The sequence below is a fragment of the Podarcis pityusensis genome, assembly GCF_964106645.2.
Source record: "Podarcis pityusensis genome assembly, chromosome: 2".
NCBI classification, from domain to species: Eukaryota; Metazoa; Chordata; class Lepidosauria; order Squamata; family Lacertidae; genus Podarcis; species Podarcis pityusensis.
In genome coordinates this window covers 106,750,572-106,770,333 of record NC_138029.1, presented here as the reverse complement: position 1 = coordinate 106,770,333, position 19,762 = coordinate 106,750,572, and the positions used below count along the sequence as shown (strand labels likewise).

At 44.8% G+C, this 19,762-nt stretch overlaps 1 protein-coding gene across 1 annotated transcript; it reads left to right on the top strand.

Moving 5' to 3' along the window:
* Positions 1-1,356: 1,356 nt before the first annotated feature.
* On the top strand, positions 1,357-18,917 carry LOC308471647 (uncharacterized protein). Its single transcript, XM_080995923.1, has 6 exons — positions 1,357-3,397; positions 9,114-9,221; positions 9,383-9,540; positions 13,138-13,235; positions 16,028-16,125; positions 18,265-18,917. The coding sequence occupies exons 3-6, from the start codon at positions 9,389-9,391 to the stop codon at positions 18,487-18,489; spliced, it is 573 nt and encodes a 190-aa protein (XP_080852049.1). The 5' UTR covers positions 1,357-3,397; positions 9,114-9,221; positions 9,383-9,388; the 3' UTR covers positions 18,490-18,917.
* The last annotated feature ends 845 nt before the right edge of the window (positions 18,918-19,762 follow it).

The following is a 19,762-nucleotide window of genomic DNA, read 5'->3' as shown; positions in this document are numbered from 1 at the left end:
AATCACCTTCCACATATATATATGCCAAGACGATGTCCAAAATATAATAAAAACAACCAAAAGCAGTTTAAAAACATGCACAAAAAATAATAACACAAGAAGCTTTTTCAACTGGATGGGGTTTCAAAAGCAGATATATTTGACTTAAGGAAAAATGCAGCTATAGGCTGGGATCTATAAAGCTCTAGTAGGAGCACACACCCCACTAAGATGTCAGACTACCTTTTGGTTCTTTTTAGTGGACTCCCATGTCACAAAACTGTTTTTGAAATGCCTCCCAGTTCCAAAAGCAGTTTGCCTTGCAGTATTGCCAGAAGGGGTGGAGGTTATATGGTCAAGACCCTGGCTACAGTCTACTTTTCCTGTTTGTGTGTTGCTGCTGCAAACAGGTGCATCTACTGGGCAAAAACCTGCTGATAACCATCTGGAAAAGAAACATGTACTGTAAAAAGGGATAGAAATGAGCAGAGGCCAAAGAAAATCAGAACACCTGTCCGTTTCGAGTTCATGGAATTTAAAGCTGTTGCGGCAGTAGATATCCTGATACGCTAATTGTGGCTCAAAGCCAGAATGTTTTCCAGGCTCGCGAGACAGATTCTGAGCCATGGTCTTTACACAGGAGTATGGCTTTTTTTAGGAGAATAGGCCTTTTTTAGACGGCCTATTCAGGGATGCTACACCAAGGGGAGGAGGGAGCAAGTGGGGATCATGGCAGCAGGCCCTAGCTCCCTCAGAGTGCCTGGGAAACATAATGGCGTGGAAACCGCCTCACATGTACCCCAGTTGCACAGGCCTAGACACCATTCTAACCTTTTTCCAAATTCATCTCACAATATTTATATACAGTACTGATAAAATATCGAAGCAGTTTACAGAAAGAAAGAAAACCCCAACAAATTTCTTCGTGTAAAACAGTGTTCAACTGTTTAAAACATGTAAAAAAATGAAATCATTGATAAGCTGAAAGCTAGATCAAAGCACGTCAATATTCTATACACTGTGTAAAGGTAAAGGGACCCCTGAGCATTAGGTCCGGTCGTGACCGACTCTGGGGTTGCGGCGCTCATCTCACTTTACTGGCTGAGGGAGCCGGCGTACAGCTTCTGGGTCATGTGGCCAGCATGACTAAGCCGCTTCTGGCGAACCAGAGCAGTGCACGGAAACGCCATTTACCTTCCCGCCGGAGGAGTACCTATTTATCTACTTGCACTTTGACATGCTTTCGAACTGCTAGGTTGGCAGGAGCTGGGACCAAGCAATGGGAGCTCACCCCATCTCGGGGATTCGAACCGCCGACCTTCTGATCGGCAAGTCCTAATCTCTGTGATACACTGTATAGACTTGTCTAAACAAGAATGTTTTAAGCAGGCATCAAACAGAGTACAATGAAGCCTGGTGACAATAGGCAGGGAGTTCCAAAGTTTAGGTGCTGCCACACTAAAATACCAGATTTCTTTTTACAAGGGTAGATTTGAGTTTCGTGTGGCACCTTTAGCAGTGCCGGTTATGCAGATCGAAGCAGCCAAGTCTGCTCACGTGAGGTAAGGCAATCTTGCAGTTAAGCTGGTTCCAAGCTGTTAAGGGCTTTATATACCAACCGTAACACCTTGAACTTGGCCCAAATTGGCAACCAGTGCAGGTCTCTGAGCAGAGGCGTCATATGCTGACAGGGTCTCACTGCTGGCTGCCATCACGCCATATCATTCTGCGCTAACGGAAGCTTCCAGATCAGGCTCAAAGGAACCCCCCACGTACAGCACATTGCAGAGATCCGGTCTCGAAGTCACCGATGCACAAAGAACCGTGGCCACCCTTTCCTGAGTTGTCGCTGTCATTCCCTTTGCAACTGGTCCAAGGCGCTTCTAATCTTCAAATGAATGAATGTAGGTCAGGGTCAGCCTCAGCAATCCCACTCTCTTCTCCCCACTCCTGCATGTGAAAACGCCACCTTTAACTTGACGTGGTGCCATCTTAAGCCCCCCCCCAATGTGTTTCATCTTGGCAGCTTAAATTTTTTTATTTAGTTATCAGCCCAAAGATCCAACATTTCTTTGAAGAAGTCTTGGGGAGCGAGCGTTGAATGGAACAATACTGGCCGTCCCAGGATTCAGAGAAGATAATTCTTGTCGTCTTCCTCTGTGTGGCTACTGAAGAGGTTGGCTGGCCCCGCTCCCAGAATGAGCTTGAGGAAGAAATAAAAGGTTGCCGGTGGGGAACCAAAGCACAAAGGCGACACACAAGTAAAATACTTCGCCCACTTTTAATTGGATAGAGGGTTGACTTGCTGCTGGGTTTAGGATGGAAATGTATTTGAATTAAATATTGTGGCTCCAGTTCTTTCAGTGCACCTACTACATGGCCCAAAAGGCTTTCAATATTGCTATACCTCTCTCGGAGAATGATAGAGAATCATAGAACGGTAGCGTTGGAAGGGACCCTGAGGATCGTCTAGTCCAACCCCCTGCATTGCAGGAATATGCTGCTGTCCCATAAGGCGATCGAACCTGCAACCTTGGCATTATCAGCACCACGCTCCAACCAGCTCAGACACTGAGGTCCAGAGCCAAAGGCCTTCTGGCGGTTCCCTCACTACAAGAAGTGAAATTGCAGGGAACCAGGCTGAGGGCCTTCTCAGTAGTGGCGCCTGCCCTGTGGAACGCCCTCCCATCAGATGTCAAGGAAATAAACAACTTTCTGGTTTTTAGAAGACATCTGAAGGCAGCCCTGTTTAGGGAAGTTTTTAATGTCTGATGTTTCATCATGTTTTTAATATTCTGTTGGGAGCCGCCCAGAGTGGCTGGGGAAACCCAGCCAGATGGGTAGGGTATAAATAACAAATTATTATTATTATAACCAACTGAGTCTTGCAATACTGAGAAACTTCCAGCATTTAAAAGTGTTCTCCCACACCAGTTCAGTTCTCGGGATATTCTAACTTCTTCATGCGCCAAACTATCTGCAATCTCCCTAAATTTCCCAAGATGCAGTCTAGAGGCAGAATCAACGGTGTGGTACCCAGAATTACAAATATGCCTGCAGAGGCCTTAAGAGGCTTCTGGTTCAGCCAATGGCCTGTCTACTCCACCATTTTGCTCTCACAGTGGCTGACCAGATACCTGTGGGAAGCCTACGAGGTGTGGACATGAGCACAACACCTGCAATTTCCAGCAACTCGTGTTCAGAGGTTGCAGTGCCTCAGAAAGTGCTCCTTTAACCTTTAAACAACGTTTTTGTTGTTTGATCTGCATTCCTTTCAAAAGCCAGCAGATGGCACAGGTCACATCGTAAATATTACTCCGTTCCATTTGGTCTGCATGCGCTTTGTCCTCAAGTTTTGCTTTTATCACCTAACATCACTTCAAACAGCATACTTTTAAGGGAGGGACAAGGCCCTGAGGTAAGAGATGTTGGCTGTTGTACAGGCATGGGTAAATCAGCACTAGATCTTTGCTGAGTTAGGGTTGCCATATTTCTAGAAGTAAAATACGGGACACAAAAGTTGTTAAGCTTTTTTTATTTTATTTTTTAAATGATATTTATTGGGGAAAAAATTTTTTTTTAAAGTTACAAAAAAAAAAAACAAAGTAGAAAAAGAGAAAAACAAACCACTTCCAACCATACATATACAAATTCAAAATAAGAAAGAAAAAAACAAAAATACACCACAAGCATTTAAAAACATTTAAAAACAAATCCATTATTCTCAACTCCTCAACTGTCATTACCCTCTTTCCTTGACCTCCTCCTCCTCCCCTTCCTTGTATCCTGTTTGTTAATTGTCACAGCAAATCCTTTCCATATTTCATAATATTCTGTCATTACATTACCTTAAACTATTTTAATCTTATCTTACTATAAAAAAAAACACCTTGAGATTTAAAACTTAAATCTTATTTTTACCAACTTCTCATAACCATAATATTCTTGCATAATTCTTTAAGCATTTTTCCTAAAGCCAAGTAATTTCATTCCAACATTTTTCTAACATTCATCAATTTTATAAAACAGTCCTAGTAGTGAAAAAAAGAAATAAAAACAAATCCAATCTTCATCCAGCGTCCCTTCCTCCTGGTCCCGGGTTTTGTCAGTCCTTATTATCCCATCAATCTGGCGCATTAACCTGGTAATCTTATATTCGAGGCCCTTAAGTCCCTTCCATGTCCCTTCCACGGCTCTTCTTCATATTTATAGCTGTATTTTCCTTTGTCTCCTGCTCCTTTCACTCGTGGGAACTCCAACTTAGCAATATTTTTGACCCTTCTCGACAGATCAGCCCCTTTTCCATAATCGACACTAAATTCCATGTGGTATTTAAAAACATGTTTCAGAATCCCTCCAAAATTAAGAGCCCCCACAATCCCAAACATCTCACGGCCCATTGCCGGACTTGAAAAGTCCAAACATCCCTGCATAGGAGGGTCTATCCAACCCCCCATTTCCAAACCAAACCAAACTTTTTCTTTCCAAATCTGGCTTTTTCCAAGTTCATTTGTCAAATCCGAAAGCTGATATTCCTGTTGGGCCTGTTCTGTCAGGACACACTCCTGATTTAATTCCTGGGTGGGCTCCACATATTTTCCCACTGCCTGTTCAAAATTTCCCACTGCCTGTTCAAAATTTCCCACGGCCTGTTCAAAATTTCTAATTGAATCAGCCATCAAATTCGTCTTCTCATGTAACTGTTCCAGTAGGGCATTTGTTTTATAGAAAGCACACAACAGAGCTTCTGAATACATTGTCCTGAAGGTCAGATGTCTATTCCCACGATTGTAATCTGTAACAGGTGCCAGCTCCCAGGAGTTGGTTACAGTTTCACAGTCTCCCTCTAGGGGGAAAACTTCTGTTTAATCTTTCTTTTAAAGGCAAGTCTAGCAACAGAGTTTCCTTTTTTCCGATATTTTGTCAATATTTGTTCCTTTAAGATGCGAAAGAAACAATGGAATCACTATGTTCCTCTTCTTTTAGCTATCTGTCAAAAGCGCTTGTTTCTGGTCAATGAGCTTCAAACGTCAGTCCTGACACCCCGCTCCAGGATCAGGACGGTGGAAAGTTACTTTACTTTAAACTCACTTCTGCAGGTTTAAACAGTCCAGAAAAGATCCCCCTTCTTCTCCTGCTGCCGAAGGGGGGTTCAACAATTTTAAATGATGAAAGCCAATCCTTTAGAGGCGATTGTCTGAGCTCTAGTTTACGTTGTCTTTGCTTTATTCTGTCTACAAAGAAACGGAAGGCTGACTTCCTGTTTAGACCTTCCCGTTTCAGTACCAAATTGAAGTAAAATTTTTAAGTCCAATTCCTTTCTGCTCGCAAGTCCTTATTTAAAGTCCAATTGTTCAAAGTTTAAGTACTCACGGGTGCTTATTTTAGAAGCCAATTTGTCCCAGGAAAAAGGCAGCGCTCTCCGGCAACAGCTGTGCGGCTTCGCTCCACGGAAGAAGCAGTTGACTCACAGCACCGCGCCACTTCCCCCTCTTCGCTTCGGAGCCCGTTAGTGGGTTCCTTTGCGGGTTGGGGGGGGCGCTAAGGGTGCCCGCCGAGTCCCATGGTCACAGGCTTCATCCGCCTGTGATTTTTAAAAGGGTCCCCGCTTCGCTGTAGCGGAGAAGACCCGTTTCACGCGGAGCTAGTCCCTCCAATTCAGAGGGAGTCCGCCATTGCTGATGGCGCCACCCTGGAAGAGCCAAGCTTTTTTAAACAACCCTGGTTTGGTCTGCTTTCCAGAATCCTGGCATGAAGCATAATCATTGTCTCAGCCAGGCAAGATTTGGTCTGAATTTCTGTTGAATAAGTGTTAGTAATGAGAGGATCTGCTTTCTCTCAGGAGTCTATCTCATGGTTTCAGTTTGCAGCTGGCCAAGATTTTTTATGCTGACACTGTCTTTTCTCTGAAAATTCAATAAAAATAAATGTTTAAAAAAACAAACAAATTGTTTTATATTTTTTATGGATAATATAGGGAACTTTTAGCAGTAAAACAGCAAAAGTGGGCTAGAAATATTTCCATCTTTAAGATTTTAATATTTCCATCTTTAGTATTTTTCCATTATCTTTTGGTAAGGGTTTTTAACCTGTACTTGGTTTGAAATTTGCATACATTCGCAAGGACCTATGAGTGGTAGCTTTAAGAGATTTTCATCCTGGAATCAAAAAAGTCAAAATTCCACCACCCTACCTTTGGCACCGTGAGGTGATGGAAATAATAATAATAATAATAATAATTATACCCTGCCCATCTGGCTTGGTTTCCCCAGCCACTCTGGGCGACTCCCAACAGAATATTAAAAACACGATAAAACCTCAGACATTAAAAACTTCCCTAAACAAGGCTGGCTTCAGATGTCTTCTAAAAGTCAGGTAGTTGTTTATTTCCTTGACATCTGAGTGGAGGCCATTCCATAGGGCAGGCGCCACTACCAAGAATGCCACTATGGAGAGAGCATGGGGAACTGAGAATGCTGGGAATTGTTGGAAGACATTGTTGAGGGTGCAACTGAGGCTATGCACACATGATAAGGCACATCTCTCCCCTCCCCCAAGAATCATGGGAGCTATAGTTTAAGGGTGCTGGGACCTGTAGCTCTGTGAGGGGTAAGGAAGAACGCAGCCCCATTGCCCGTATTGCAGAAAAGATCCAGCTGCTGTTTCAGTCAGTTTTAGTAGAGGGGGCACCACCTTCTCCTCTGCCTCAGGCAACGCAGTGTCTTGGCCTAGTTCAGGCATGCCCAAACTTGGCCCTCCAGCTGTTTTGGGAGTACAATTCCCATCATCCCTGACCATTGGTCCTGTTAGCTAGGTGTTATGTACTGAGTTGAATAGGATCCAAAAGGCAGCACTCTGATTGGCCCAGAACAATAGGGTCCAGAATGCAGCAGTCTGATTGGTCCACAGGAGCCACCCAATCCAGCTCCAGGTGGAAGTGAATCCACAACCAGATTGGCCTACAGGTGAATCCCGGAATTAGCCAATCAGGTGGGGCCCATTGTGTAAATAATGTATATAAAGCAGACATTCAGGGGGAACTTCCATTCCTCCTCACCACTATGAGCTGAATAAAGAGCATGAAATCCACTATCAACTCCGAGTATATTTCACTAGGGATGGTGGGATTTGTAGTCCCAGAACAGCTGGAGGGTCAAGTTTGGCCATGCCTGGCCTAGTTGGAAGAAGAAAGTGGAGGGGGTGTTAGACTCAGGAAAATAACTGCCCTTCTGGAACCCTCTGCCTGAGAAGTAGCTTCAAGATTAGGGTGGTCCAGCTCACCTCTGTGGGACACATGGATGTGATTTTGGCATCACGCTGTCCACGACAAGCAACAGCCCACACAGAATCGGGCTGGAAATCTTACATGGAGTTCTACAGCCGTCCCCCCTCCCCATCTTCCCTGGATTAAGTCTGAGTTGTTACCGGTGAAGGCTTCGTTCCTGTTGTGAATGGCCCGCTCTCTCCTTTCAGACCTCATTTAATCAGACAGCCCCATTCACCCTTGATCTCTCTTCTTTCTCTCTCTCTCTACCTCCTCTCGTTCTTGCCGTTGAATGTGCCTTATTGTAAAGCTTTCCTCGCATGGAGTTTCTTCCCACTATGGGGAGGGGGGAGCTTTCCCCTCCCCACACACAAACAAAAGTCTTCCAAACCCCCTATTCTAGCTGGGAATTATTAACAGTCGGGCCCCCACTAACCACCTGCCAGGACTTTGGCCAAGCAAAACACTTTGCTCTCCCTGCACCGCCCCCCCCCCCAAGCTCTGAAGCGCTTCAGGCCTCGTGAAACGCAAAAGCCGAAGCTGAAGAAATGAAAATTCCCATCCCCTCCTTTAATCTGAAAACTCCTTTGTAGCAGGAAGGGGTGGTTTTCATTTTCTTCTCAGAATCTGAAATGTACAGAGGGCAAATACTAGGGTGACAGCTGCAGAAGGTGTTATGAGCAACAGATAAACTGTTGAAGTGTGTGGGTAGCAAAAAAAACCCTGAAAGGTTTTGAGAGAAGGAATATGTAGGCTTGCGCGATGCAGAAGTTGCAAAGGCATTGGGAAGCCCTTTTTTGGACGCTATGTTAAATGTGCGCAAAATCTTCCCATAGCCATCTAGTTGGCCACTGTGACTGGACAGGCTTTTCATCTGATGCGGCAGAACTTGTCGTGTGTACAGTGAAAATGCACTTGTTTCTGCACATGCTGGGCAAGCATTATGTTTCAGTGCATTTTATTTATACTTTGCATGCCGGTATCGGCTAGTTTCAAGGTGATATATCCTGAGCTTAGTTTGGTGCATGTTCTTGGATCCTGCTCTGCCGCTGGAAACACAGGTGTCCTTTGTGGCTAGGAGTGCCTGTTGGCTCAAGGAAAAAATAGGTAAGGAGAATTCCCTGATATAACATCACCAAATGAAAAAATAGGCTGTTAGACCTTTAAAATGTGCCATCGTGAGTTCAAAACTTTCCTCTTCCCTTAGCACAGAAAAAATATTACACCTTCGGTAAGTTAAAAATGGTTTACTTACGAACTCTCCACATGTCAGATTCAGGTGCTTTTCCATACAGCATCCAGATAAATTTGCAAAGGCAGTCAAACTTGGCTTAGTTACAATGGTGAAAATTCCTAAATTACTGTTATAGGAACACAATAATGGCTTGTGAAAGCCATGCGGCTGAGATGGAGCAACCAGCTTAGCCTCTTCATATGCTGAGCTTCTTAAGTAGACTGGAGGGGAACAAAGCCTTGATTACTATGGCTCCCAGGTTGCTCTGAGTAGAGAAATGTGCTTTAAATCTGTCTGAAATGTATGTTGTGTCCTCAGCCTGTGTTTGAGAAGCTGTGGGATTCTTAATTTTCGACCCCATAGACAGGCCAATACTTGGTTTCCCACTCATGTAAATAAAAAAATTCAACGTAACTTAATCCCAAATAATAGCACATTGTAACACATCCAAATTTTTATACACGCTTAAACTCTAAGACAAGTCCCACTAGGTTAAACGTGACTTTCTTTTAGGTAAACATGCAAAGTATTGACGAAGCCATGCAGCCAAATTTCACACATAGGATTGCAGCCTATGCTTTCCTTACTCCCTGTGTTGAAGTGATTTCGTTCTGGTTTCTACCTTTCGTGAGGCAGGTGGAAGGCAAAGCACCATGGTGACAGCCCAAACAAGGAAACCTAAAGAGCTTGGGTGCCACAGTACTGCATGACTGCACACCAGGTCCTAAACTCAGAATCCGGCAGGTAAGTCATAAGGCCAATAGGCAAATGAGGGGCTGCTCTTGGTGTGAAGAAAGTGGGAAGTGGGGCAGCGAGTGGAAGGGATAGAGGCCGGCCCTGGGAAGTTCAGGAAGGAAGGAATAAGTTCAGGTGCAATCTTTGCTTTTATCCCTGTGATGTTCTAGCAGGTTATGACGACATATCCAGGCCATGTCTGGCCCCGTGCCAAAGATTCTCACAGGTGGGCTGACTCCAATGGGTCTGGAAGATGGAACCTGCGAAGGATTCAGAAGAAGGAAGCTGTAAGCAGTCCCCTGCCAGACTATCAACAGTATCTCCACAGGTGAGCAGTGACCTATCACTTGGGTCAAGGGTTTGGGAGAGCCCTGAGCCCCACAGAGCGGTCCTGTCAGGGACAGGAATCAGAGCAGAGTGCCGATCTGATGGAGGGAACGTTCTTTCATATGTGGTGAACTTGTAAAAGAGTATTGGGAAATGATCCATAATGAATTGAAAAAAACGTTTAAAAGTAAAAAGGTAAAGGTAAAGGACCCCTGACAGTTAAGTCCAGTCGCAGACGACTCTGGGTTTGCGGTGCTCATCTCGCTTTACTGGCCGAGGGAGCCGGCGTTTGTCCACAGACAGCTTTTCTGGGTCATGTGGCCAGCAGGACTAAGCTGCTTCTGAAGAAACCAGAGCAGCCCACAGAAACGCCGTTTACCTTCCCGCCAGAGTGGTACCTATTTATCTACTTGCACTTTGAACGTGCTTTTGAACTGCTAGGTTGGCAGGAGCTGGGACCGAGCAATGGGAGCTCGCCCTGTCGCAGGTATTCCAACAATCGACCTTCCGATCGGCAAGCCCAAAGCTCAGTGGTTTACACCTCAGCGCCACCTGCGTCCTACTTTTCCCCAAAAGCCAGAGTCCTTCCTGCTGGGGATAATTCAGACTGAAATTCCCAGGTATCAGAAAAGGTTATTTACAGTATGTATGCCACTACTGTGGCCCGTGTTTCGTTAGCCCAAAAATGGAAAATGAGCGAAGTCCCAACCAAAGAAGAATGGCTACGTAAGTTGACAGAATATGCACAGTTTGCAGACTTAACGTATAGAATAAGAGAACAAGAAGAACATACGTTTATAGAAAATTGGAAAACGTTTATTGAAAATATGGGAAATAATTGTGTACAGCTGAAAACGCTGGCAGCATTAAGATAAATTCAACAGTGTAAATAAGTCTTGATGGATGCAATAATGGAATACTGAATGGTGCAGTTTTTGTAAAATATGCAGGGATTTATGATATGCAAAATGAACCATGGAAAGAGAAAAAGGGAAGTCACTGATATCTTAAGAATTTTAAAACGAGTATTTTAAATTGTGAAACAGAAAAATTAATAAAAAATATATGCAAAAAAGCAAAAAAAGAACAGAGTGCTTTCTGGTTTATCATGGTCAAAGGCCTGACTAATAAACATGTCTTTACCTGCCTGTGGGAGGGCACTAGAGACAGAATTAGCTAGGCCTCACTTGGCAAGGCATTCCAGAACCTGGGAGGGAGAGTGGTCCTCTCCTGAGTTCTATCCAAACGTGCTTCATACGTTGGTGGGACAGACAGAAGGGCCTTTCAAGCTGTGGTGCAACTGGGATTATGGTTAGAGAGGCGGCTTTCAACAGAACATTAAAAACAGAATAAAACTTCAAACATTAAAAACTTCCCTAAACAGGACTGAGTTCTATGACAGAAGAAACTTTGGAGATATATAGATCTACTAAGAAAATAAATAGGTTTTTATTATCCCTGTTATTGGTTATTTAAAATTTAAATGGAGTTTGTTATTTGGAATTGTTCTTCTTAGCCACCTCAAAGACCTGTTCTTAAGATGAAATGCAACCTCTAAAAAACCCCCCAAAAGCCCCACCAACCTCACGCACTTTCTCATGAGTAGTCCTACTGATATCAACGGGCTTAAGTGCACAGTTGTGGGTTGAGAAGAGGCTGGAAGGAACCTCCTGCATTTTACGAATCAGCAATACTTCACTAAAAATAGGTGTACAATGAATTATAAAATGAGGTGCTTGCAGGTTGGGGAGCGAAGGGAAGCTCATTAATCAAAAACTGGAATGAATAATATATTGTATCTGCAAGGAAACGGACCTGTTTAAACCCACTAAAGCGCCTTATGAAAATTTGCAACCAAGAGGGAAGCATGTTTGAATAATATATAACAAATGCAAACAATAAAACATTTCAAGGGTAGAGTTTGCCCTTGTAAGAGTTACATTTTAATATTTCTCCTGCATTGTGCTCTTCCCTTCACTCCTTTTGAAAACAATTTATCTATTTTTCAAAAATGCATCACTAGCTTTAGCACAGCAATGCAACTTATACAAAACTTTAAAAGACTACAACAACTTTTAATATCAAATGCTGGAGATCACAATCAGGAGAGTGTTGCTGCTATTGGGCTTTGAAACATCGGCATCTAGTTGGCCAATGTGGGAAACAGGAAGTAGGACTAGATGGTCTGATCCAGTCTGTATTTTCTTACACATCCCTGGGGGACAGAAAGGACCAATGGTCTGCTGGAAATAACCTTCCTAGAACCGTGGTGAACAGATTGAAATTGCCATCTCTCTGGTAACGTGGCTCAAACGGGGCCCTGTGGAATGCCTCCCATCAGATGTCAAAGAAATAAACAACTATCTGATGTTTAGAAGACATCTGAAGGCAGCCCTGTTTAGGGAAGTTTTTAATGACTGATGTTTTAATGTATTTTTAATCTCTTGCTGGAAGCCGCCCAGAGTGGCTGGGGAGATGGGTGGGGTATAAGTAATAAATTATTATTATTGTTGTTATTATTATTATTATTATTATCATCATCATCATCATCATCATCATCAAACCAGCATCTAGAGGATATATTGTTGTTGTTGTTGTTTAGTTGTTTAGTCGTGTCCGACTCTTCATGACCCCATGGACCAGAGCACGCCAGGCACTCCTGTCTTCCACTGCCTCCCGCAGTTTGGTCAAACTCATGCTGGTAGCTTCGAGAACACTATCCACCCATCTCGTCCTCTGTCGTCCCCTTCTCCTTGTGCCCTCCATCTTTCCCAACATCAGCGTCTTTTCCAGGGAGTCTTCTCTTCTCATGAGGTGGCCAAAGTACTGGAGCCTCAGCTTCACGATTTGTCCTTCCAGTGAGCACTCAGGGCTGATTTCCTTCAGAATGGAGAGGTTTAATCTTCTTGCAGTCCATGGGACTCTCAAGAGTCTCCTCCAGCACGATAATTCAAAAGCATCAATTCTTCGGCGATCAGCCTTCTTTATGGCCCAGCTCTCACTTCCATACATCACTACTGGGAAAACCATAGCTTTTACTATACGGACCTTTGTTGACAAGGTGATGTCTTTGCTTTTTAAGATGCTGTGTAGGTTTGTCATTGCTTTTCTCCCAAGAAGCAGGTGTCTTTTAAACTACGCCAATGTGGCAAGCATAGATGAGTGCCTAGGCCCCAGACTGGACATGATGAAGCCTGATCTAAAATGTGGGGTTCTGATCATGGTTTGGATGCAGTGATGGCTGGTAGAGCAGAAGACAGGGAGACAGCAGTAGGTGGAGCTAGAGCCAATAACAGGCGGAGCCAACTAATTTTGGCCCCATCCTCCTCGGTGCTGAGATCTACAAGGGGCAACACGGAGGAAGCTGCCAGGCAGTGCCACCCATAAGACTGGTTATAATTAAGAAGGCAGGCAGGCAAGAGCTGGCTGAGAGCAGAGTGAGTTTGGTAGGGCAGTGCCCCGTTTGCCCAGGTTCATCAGCCTTCAACACTTGGATGGGTTGCTGTTGGGAGGGAGCTAAGTTTAATAAACTCAACCCGGATGGTAGGTGTTTCCAGTAGGGAGGGACAACATGGCCTCTTGTTATCTTTCTCCTCAGGCTGCTGGGCTCAGAGAGAGCCTCCTACTTCCTGCGTCCACCTACCAAGGAGCAGCCAGTAAGCCCTCGGGTGAAGCGCCTGCTGGTGACTGGTTTAGGTGAGTGTATGCTGCTTCATGGGACACGGGTGGCGCTGTGGGTTAAACCACAGAGCCTAGGACTTGCCGCTCAGAAGGTTGGCGGTTTGAATCCCCGCGATGGGGTGAGCTCCCGTTGCTCGGTCCCTGTTCCTGCCAACCTAGCAGTTCGAAAGCACCTCAAAGTGCAAGTAGATAAATAGGTACTGCTCCGGCGGGAAGGTAAACGGCGTTTCCATGCGCTGCTCTGGTTCGCCAGAAGTGGCTTAGTCATGCTGGCCACATGACCCGGAAGCTGTACGCCGGCTCCCTCGGCCAATAAAGCGAGATGAGCGCCGCAACCCCAGAGTCGTCCACAACTGGACCTAATGGTCAGGGGTCCCTTTACCTTTACCTTTTATGCTGCTTCATAGGAACTTTTTGGCTACTTTGCCTCTTCATCCCAGTCCGGTAGTGTAGTGGCAAATTCAGAAGTAATATTCACAGACCTCCCCTCCCCCCTGCCCCACAGTCACTCTCCCTTCTAAGATTATGAAACAATATTATACAACAATAATAAGGATGGGATACAGCACAAAAAATCCATGCTGATCTCCACGTGTTGCCTTTCAGCTAGATCTATTTTCTGTGCTCAGGGCAAATCATTTGGAGGGCTCCAAATCTTTTGGAGCTACTTAAAGTTGTGTTTTCCTTGCCGTTCCATTGCACTTCGCCATTCCCTTGAAACCCATCCTTTGGACCCTCTAGGAAACTCAACAAACCTGCTACACCTCGAACTGGGTGCAAGGAGTGCAGATGAATGGGACACAGCTGTGGGCAGCCTGAGGAAATACCATTCACCTTGGGCTTGCCCATAAAACGCAAGTCCAGAGCAAGAGACTAGGGTGATGCCTGCTGTTTCCAGGCACTCTTCTCATTGCGAGACTTTTGTGGGTGAGCTGAGAATTTGTTTGGACCCTGAGTGAGAACTTAGAGGCTGAGTGGGAGGGTGTGTCAGAAGGAAAAATAAACCGATACTGATTTTTTAATATACTAGTAACTTGGTATTAATGTCACATTTTTCTATCTAACTGGGTCTTTTTGTAATATTTTGTTAAGTTGCCTGTTGTTGCTTCAGTTCTTTTGTACACTGCTTGGAGATATTTTTAATGTATTGAGTGGTACACAAATTAAATAATCAGTCAAACTGAAATACCTTGTGTTTTCAGTGTCCCTAAATGCTTATCTTTGGAACATAGGAAGTAGCAACTCCTCTGTGTTCTTTTCTCGTGTCTTCTCTAGAGTGACCCCAGGAACCGATCCTCAGTAGTCGACTCTCCTCCTTTCACTGTGATGGTCTCCAATCAGCACAAAGGATGAGAAGAATTCCCGTTGGCTGAAAATCTCCCCTTTTGTGCTGATTGGACAGCTCTAGGAAGCTGAGGATGTTAGAATTCCTGCTCTATGACTGCAGTCATGGGATTGTTGTCTATCACATGACGGTATATGTTTTGACTCCACAGAGTGGGAAGTGACAGAGACAAGATGTTTGTGTTACTGTGTTCCATGAAGTGGGACTATTGTCCTTTGTGCTTTTTTTCTCTTTGCTGTCTGATGCTAGAGAGAGAGGGAGCCGCGTTGCAGTGCTCCGTGTGTGTTTATAGGTTAATAAAGTAGATTAGCCAAAATGCTGAGTTGCTGAGGTCTGTCACGCAAGCTGTGAAGACTCTGCAGATCCCTAAGTGTTCTGATGTCTGTTGGCATCGGTCGCTGTGATGTTTGGGCAGAAGAAAGCTTTTGAAGCTCCTGAACGATTGACCAGGAGGGAGAGAACATGCCAGTCGGGCATGTCTCTCTGCCAGGGTCCTACTTGAGTGTAGGACGAGCTCCTGACAGAGGACAGGGACTTTGCAGCAGAAATAGAAATGGGTGTTCAACTCCCTGCAACCCCGAATCTCTGATGATAAAGTGGGACTGTGAACCGTTTTCAAACCATGAGGTGGTTCCTTGTTTCGAGTTAATTAGCACAGAGCATCAGAACGTGCTGCTATGTATGAGGAGCGGTTTGAGCCCCAGGTTCCAGAGGGCCATTGGCGAAGGCACCCTCTGTGTTTTTAATACAGTGGTACCTTAGGTTACATACGCTTCAGGTTACATACGCTTCAGGTTACAGACTCCGCTAACCCTGAAATAGTGCTTCAGGTTAAGAACTTTGCTTCAGGATGAGAACAGAAATTGTGCTCCGGCGGCACGGCAGCAGTGGGAGGCCCCATTAGCTAAAGTGGTGCTTCAGGTTAAGAACATTTTCAGGTTAAGAACGGACCTCCGGAACGAATTAAGTACTTAACCTGAGGTACCACTGTATTCTATTGGGGAAACCCAGCCAGATGGGCGGGGTATAAATAAGCCCTCATCATGCCTCCCACCTGGTTGCTTGCCAGGCAGGGAGCCCGTAAGCTATGTGGCCGGCAGTGAAATGGGTGATCCCCTGAAATTCCCTTCACGTCAGTCTGCTAACAGGCTGCTACACCAACAGCTGTGTATGTGTGTGCATCAGATTCAGAAACTCAGTCACGACCAGTTATGGCTGCCAAATTATCAGATGAATTTTTTTCTTTTTCTTGTCGTGACTCATGAGGTGAAGTGATTGCGGTGGGCTGTGTGGAGATTCACTTGTCTCATGAAAAGTCTCCTTTAATTCCAAGTATCTCTTTGGGGGGAAAGCGTTTTGTGTTTTGATTTGATTGCTTTTGATTTATGAGTCGCTTGTTGCCACATAAAAAGAGTCTCTAAGTGACATTCACACTTTTTAAAAAAACCACCCTGCTCCACAGATATGGGTGCTGAGGAGGTCTGGAAGGCCCTGCACGAGGAACCCAAACGCCAGCGTGAGGCTGCAGCAGCTAAGAAGGGCCACTCACTCTCTCAGCAGGTGAGAGGGATGCTTGGGACCAGACCCTACAGAAAACCCAGATGTGTCTAGGAACTATTATTTTACTGTCACACTGCTACCCCTCTCATATCTGTCTTAAAGACTTCTTCAATACCTATCTATTAACCTGTTAGGAGCCGGACCACTGGTTCATTTTGCTCAGTAGTTTTTATTCTGACTGGCTCTTCAGGCTTCAAAAACAGTAATAATAATAATAATAATAATAATAATAATAATAATAATAATTTATTATTTGTACCCTGCCCATCTGGCTGGGTTTCCCCAGCCACTTTGGGCAGCTTCCAACAAAGATTAAAAATACATAAAAATGTCACACATTAAAAAGTTCCCTGAACAGGGCTGCCTTAAGATGTCTTCTGAATGTCAGGTAGTTATTTTTCTCTTTGACACCTGGTGGGAGGGCATTCCACAGGGCGGGCGCCACTGCCAAGAAGGCCCTCTGCCTGGTTCCCTGTAGCTTTGCTTCTCGCAATGAGGGAACCGCCAGAGGGCCCTTGGCGCTGGACCTCAGCGTCCGGGCAGAACGATGGGGGTGGAGATGCTCCTTCAGGTATACTGAGCCGAGGCCATTTAGAAGAACACTGCTGGATCAGGCCAATGGCCCAACCAGTCCAGCATCCTGTTCTCACAGTGGCCAACCAGATGCCTGTGAGGAGAAATCCTGTGGGTTTCAGAGAGGGGAATTTCCAAGTTCTGCCCGGAGGTGGAGACACCGGGAATTGAACCTAGCATCACAGGTGCTTTTTAAACTGCAATTTAACCTTTTATGCCACCCTCCAGTTGCTGTTCTGATGCTCGGGCCAGCTTACAGTAATTTAAGGAAACATAACAAAGCAATAACAAAAATATAAAGTTTATGTTTTGTTCTGAGGCCTAGCATGTCCTAACTTCTCTCAGCCGTAGTCCTGGTTTGCACCCCACTGTGAGTGAATGGCCTTTCTCTCTTAACTGGTTTCCTGTGCTGACTTTGCCATTCTGAGCAACTGAACAGGCTTTAAACACTGTGGAATGAACACCCACATCTCTCCATCTTCTTTTTGGCCTGTCATTTAGCGGACATCACATAAGTATTAGTGTGGAACAGGGAAATGTGAGTCATGGGTGGCCTCCTGACAGCTTCCAAGCTGGGATCCCTAAATCAGCCAGCTGATTGCATGGATATTTATTTTCCTGAAGTGGGTGAAAGAGATCCCCAATCCTACAAAATTCTGATTAGATAAAATCTTCACTGCTCACTTTCTTCACCTCAGATGCTAACAGGAGCCAAAGAAAGCCTCGTGAGTCACGCAGTAGTCCTGCATCTGATGCAGTGAGCTTTAGCCCATAAGAGCTTATGCCAATGGGACACGGGTGGCGCTGTGTTCTAAACCACTGAGCCTCTTGGGCTTGCTGATCAGAAGGTTGGCGGTTCAAATCCCCTTGATGGGGTGAGCTCCCGTTGCTCTGTCCCTGCTCCTGCCAACCTAGCAGTTAAAAAGCACGCCAGTGCAAGTAGATAAATAGGTACCGGCGTTTCCATGCACTCTGGTTTCCGTCACGGTGTCCCGTTGAGCCAGAAGTGATTTAGTCATGCTGGTCACATGACCCGGAAAGCTGTCTGCGTCAAATGCCAGCTCCCTCGGCCTGACAGTGAGATGAGCGCCACAATCCCATACAGTGGTACCTCGGGTTAAGTACTTAATTCGTTCCAGAGGTCCGTACTTAACCTGAAACTGTTCTTAACCTGAAGCACCACTTTAGCTAATGGGGCCTCCTGCTGCTGCTGCGCCGCTGGAGCACGATTTCTGTTCTCATCATGAAGCAAAGTTCTTAACCTGAAGCAATATTTTTGGGTTAGCGGAGTCTGTAACCTGACGTGTATGTAACCTGAAGCGTATGTAACCCGAGGTACCACTGTAGTTGCCTTTGACTGAACTTAACTGTCCAGAAGTCCTTTACCTTTACCTTTTTTATAAGAGCTGTCAGTCTGCCAGGGTCTAGGTTTGATAGACTTTACATTAAGTTGATGAATAAATAAATAAATACCTGGACTGACTCTGTCAGCGCCCTCATCCCTTTTGGGAGGCCTGATCCCAGTCTGTGGCTACCACCTGAAGCTCTGCTGCTGCCTCCTTCAAGGTACCCTGGCTGGGACGTCCTTCTACGACGCAGTGTCTGCAGCAAGTATCTCAGCGGCGGCAACAGCTGTGTGCTATGCACCGTCTTGGGAAACAGCACCAGCGAACAGCCAGCCACCTTCTGGCCACAAAGCACCTTGCTGATCTTGGTGACCCTTACGGAACAGAAGGACCAAGCCGCTACTTCCATTGCTCTTTGAACCACAAACGGGTGCACTCGGCATAACTAATTCTGGAGAGGGGCTACTATCAGCCCCAGAGAGCATGGCCTGCAAAGGCATGGCCCCTTCTCGGAGATCATTCCGACTTCTCCAAATGTTTAATTTTTAGAGGAGTCTCTAGCCCTTTCAGTTAGATAGAAAGGCAGGGAGTATTCTGCATTGACTTATCCCAGCGTTCCAATGAGGGCAAAAGCACAGTGATAAGTGTGCCTTCTTCCTTGTATTAGAATCATATCCTGTTCTTCAGCACAAAGGTTCCCAGCACCTTTAAAGCAGCTGTATTTGACACTTTTAAAGCAGGTATCTCTTTCTCTGGGTATCTCACATGCAGGGAGCAGGGTTATTTCCTTGCTTGGAGTGTGTGCAGACTGTTTCCACCTGTTCTATATTTTGTATATTTGTAAATAAATAAAACATTACAAAAAGGCAATAAGTCTCCTGTGAATCTCTCCTTCCAAAGGAAGCCAAACTCTACTAACTACTGGGACATTTCTCACTGCTTATAGACATTGGGGGTGGGGCATGTAATACCACAGATATATTTAGGGCTTGGGACGCAAGTACTCCAAAGAGTGCCTTCTCCAATACCAACCGCCTTGGACTTTACAATGGTCAGGTGAGGCCTTGTTGGTGCTGCTGCCACCACTAGAGGCTGGTGCTTACCTGTGACAGGGCCTTTTCAGTGATGGCGCCCCAGTTTGGAATGTCCTTCCTGGTGAGGTGTGCCTGTCTCCATCATTATTAACTTTCAGGAGGAATTTGAAAACATTCCTCTTTACCCAGACATTTGGGAACTGAAGAATACTGTTGCTGGAAATGTCATGATCATCAGATGGAATAATGTTTTTAACTGAATGTGTTTTAGAATGCTTTAAACCGAAAGTGCTTTCAGATAATTTTAATTGTAATAGAGTTTTTTTTAATGATGTTTTAACTGATTTAGAATGTTTTAGTTTTTAAATTGTGCATGTGTTTGCCATCCGGGACTCTTTCTGGAAAAAGGACAAGTTGTTGTTGTTGTTATTATTATTATTATTAATAATAATAATAATAATAAATCCTAGTTTTACTAAATTTATTCTTTAAGTCCCATGACTAAGAAAGTCCCAAAGCGACTTTCAGATATATGGAAATGAAATCTATGCTGGGATTGATTGTAGACAACAGTTCTGCATGCTGGATCCCAGACTCCTGGGGGATCTCTTTCACAGAAAACTTTAACAAAAATCCAGCTTTAACTTTTCCCGAAAGCAAATCTTTTGGTTAGCTGTGTATAAT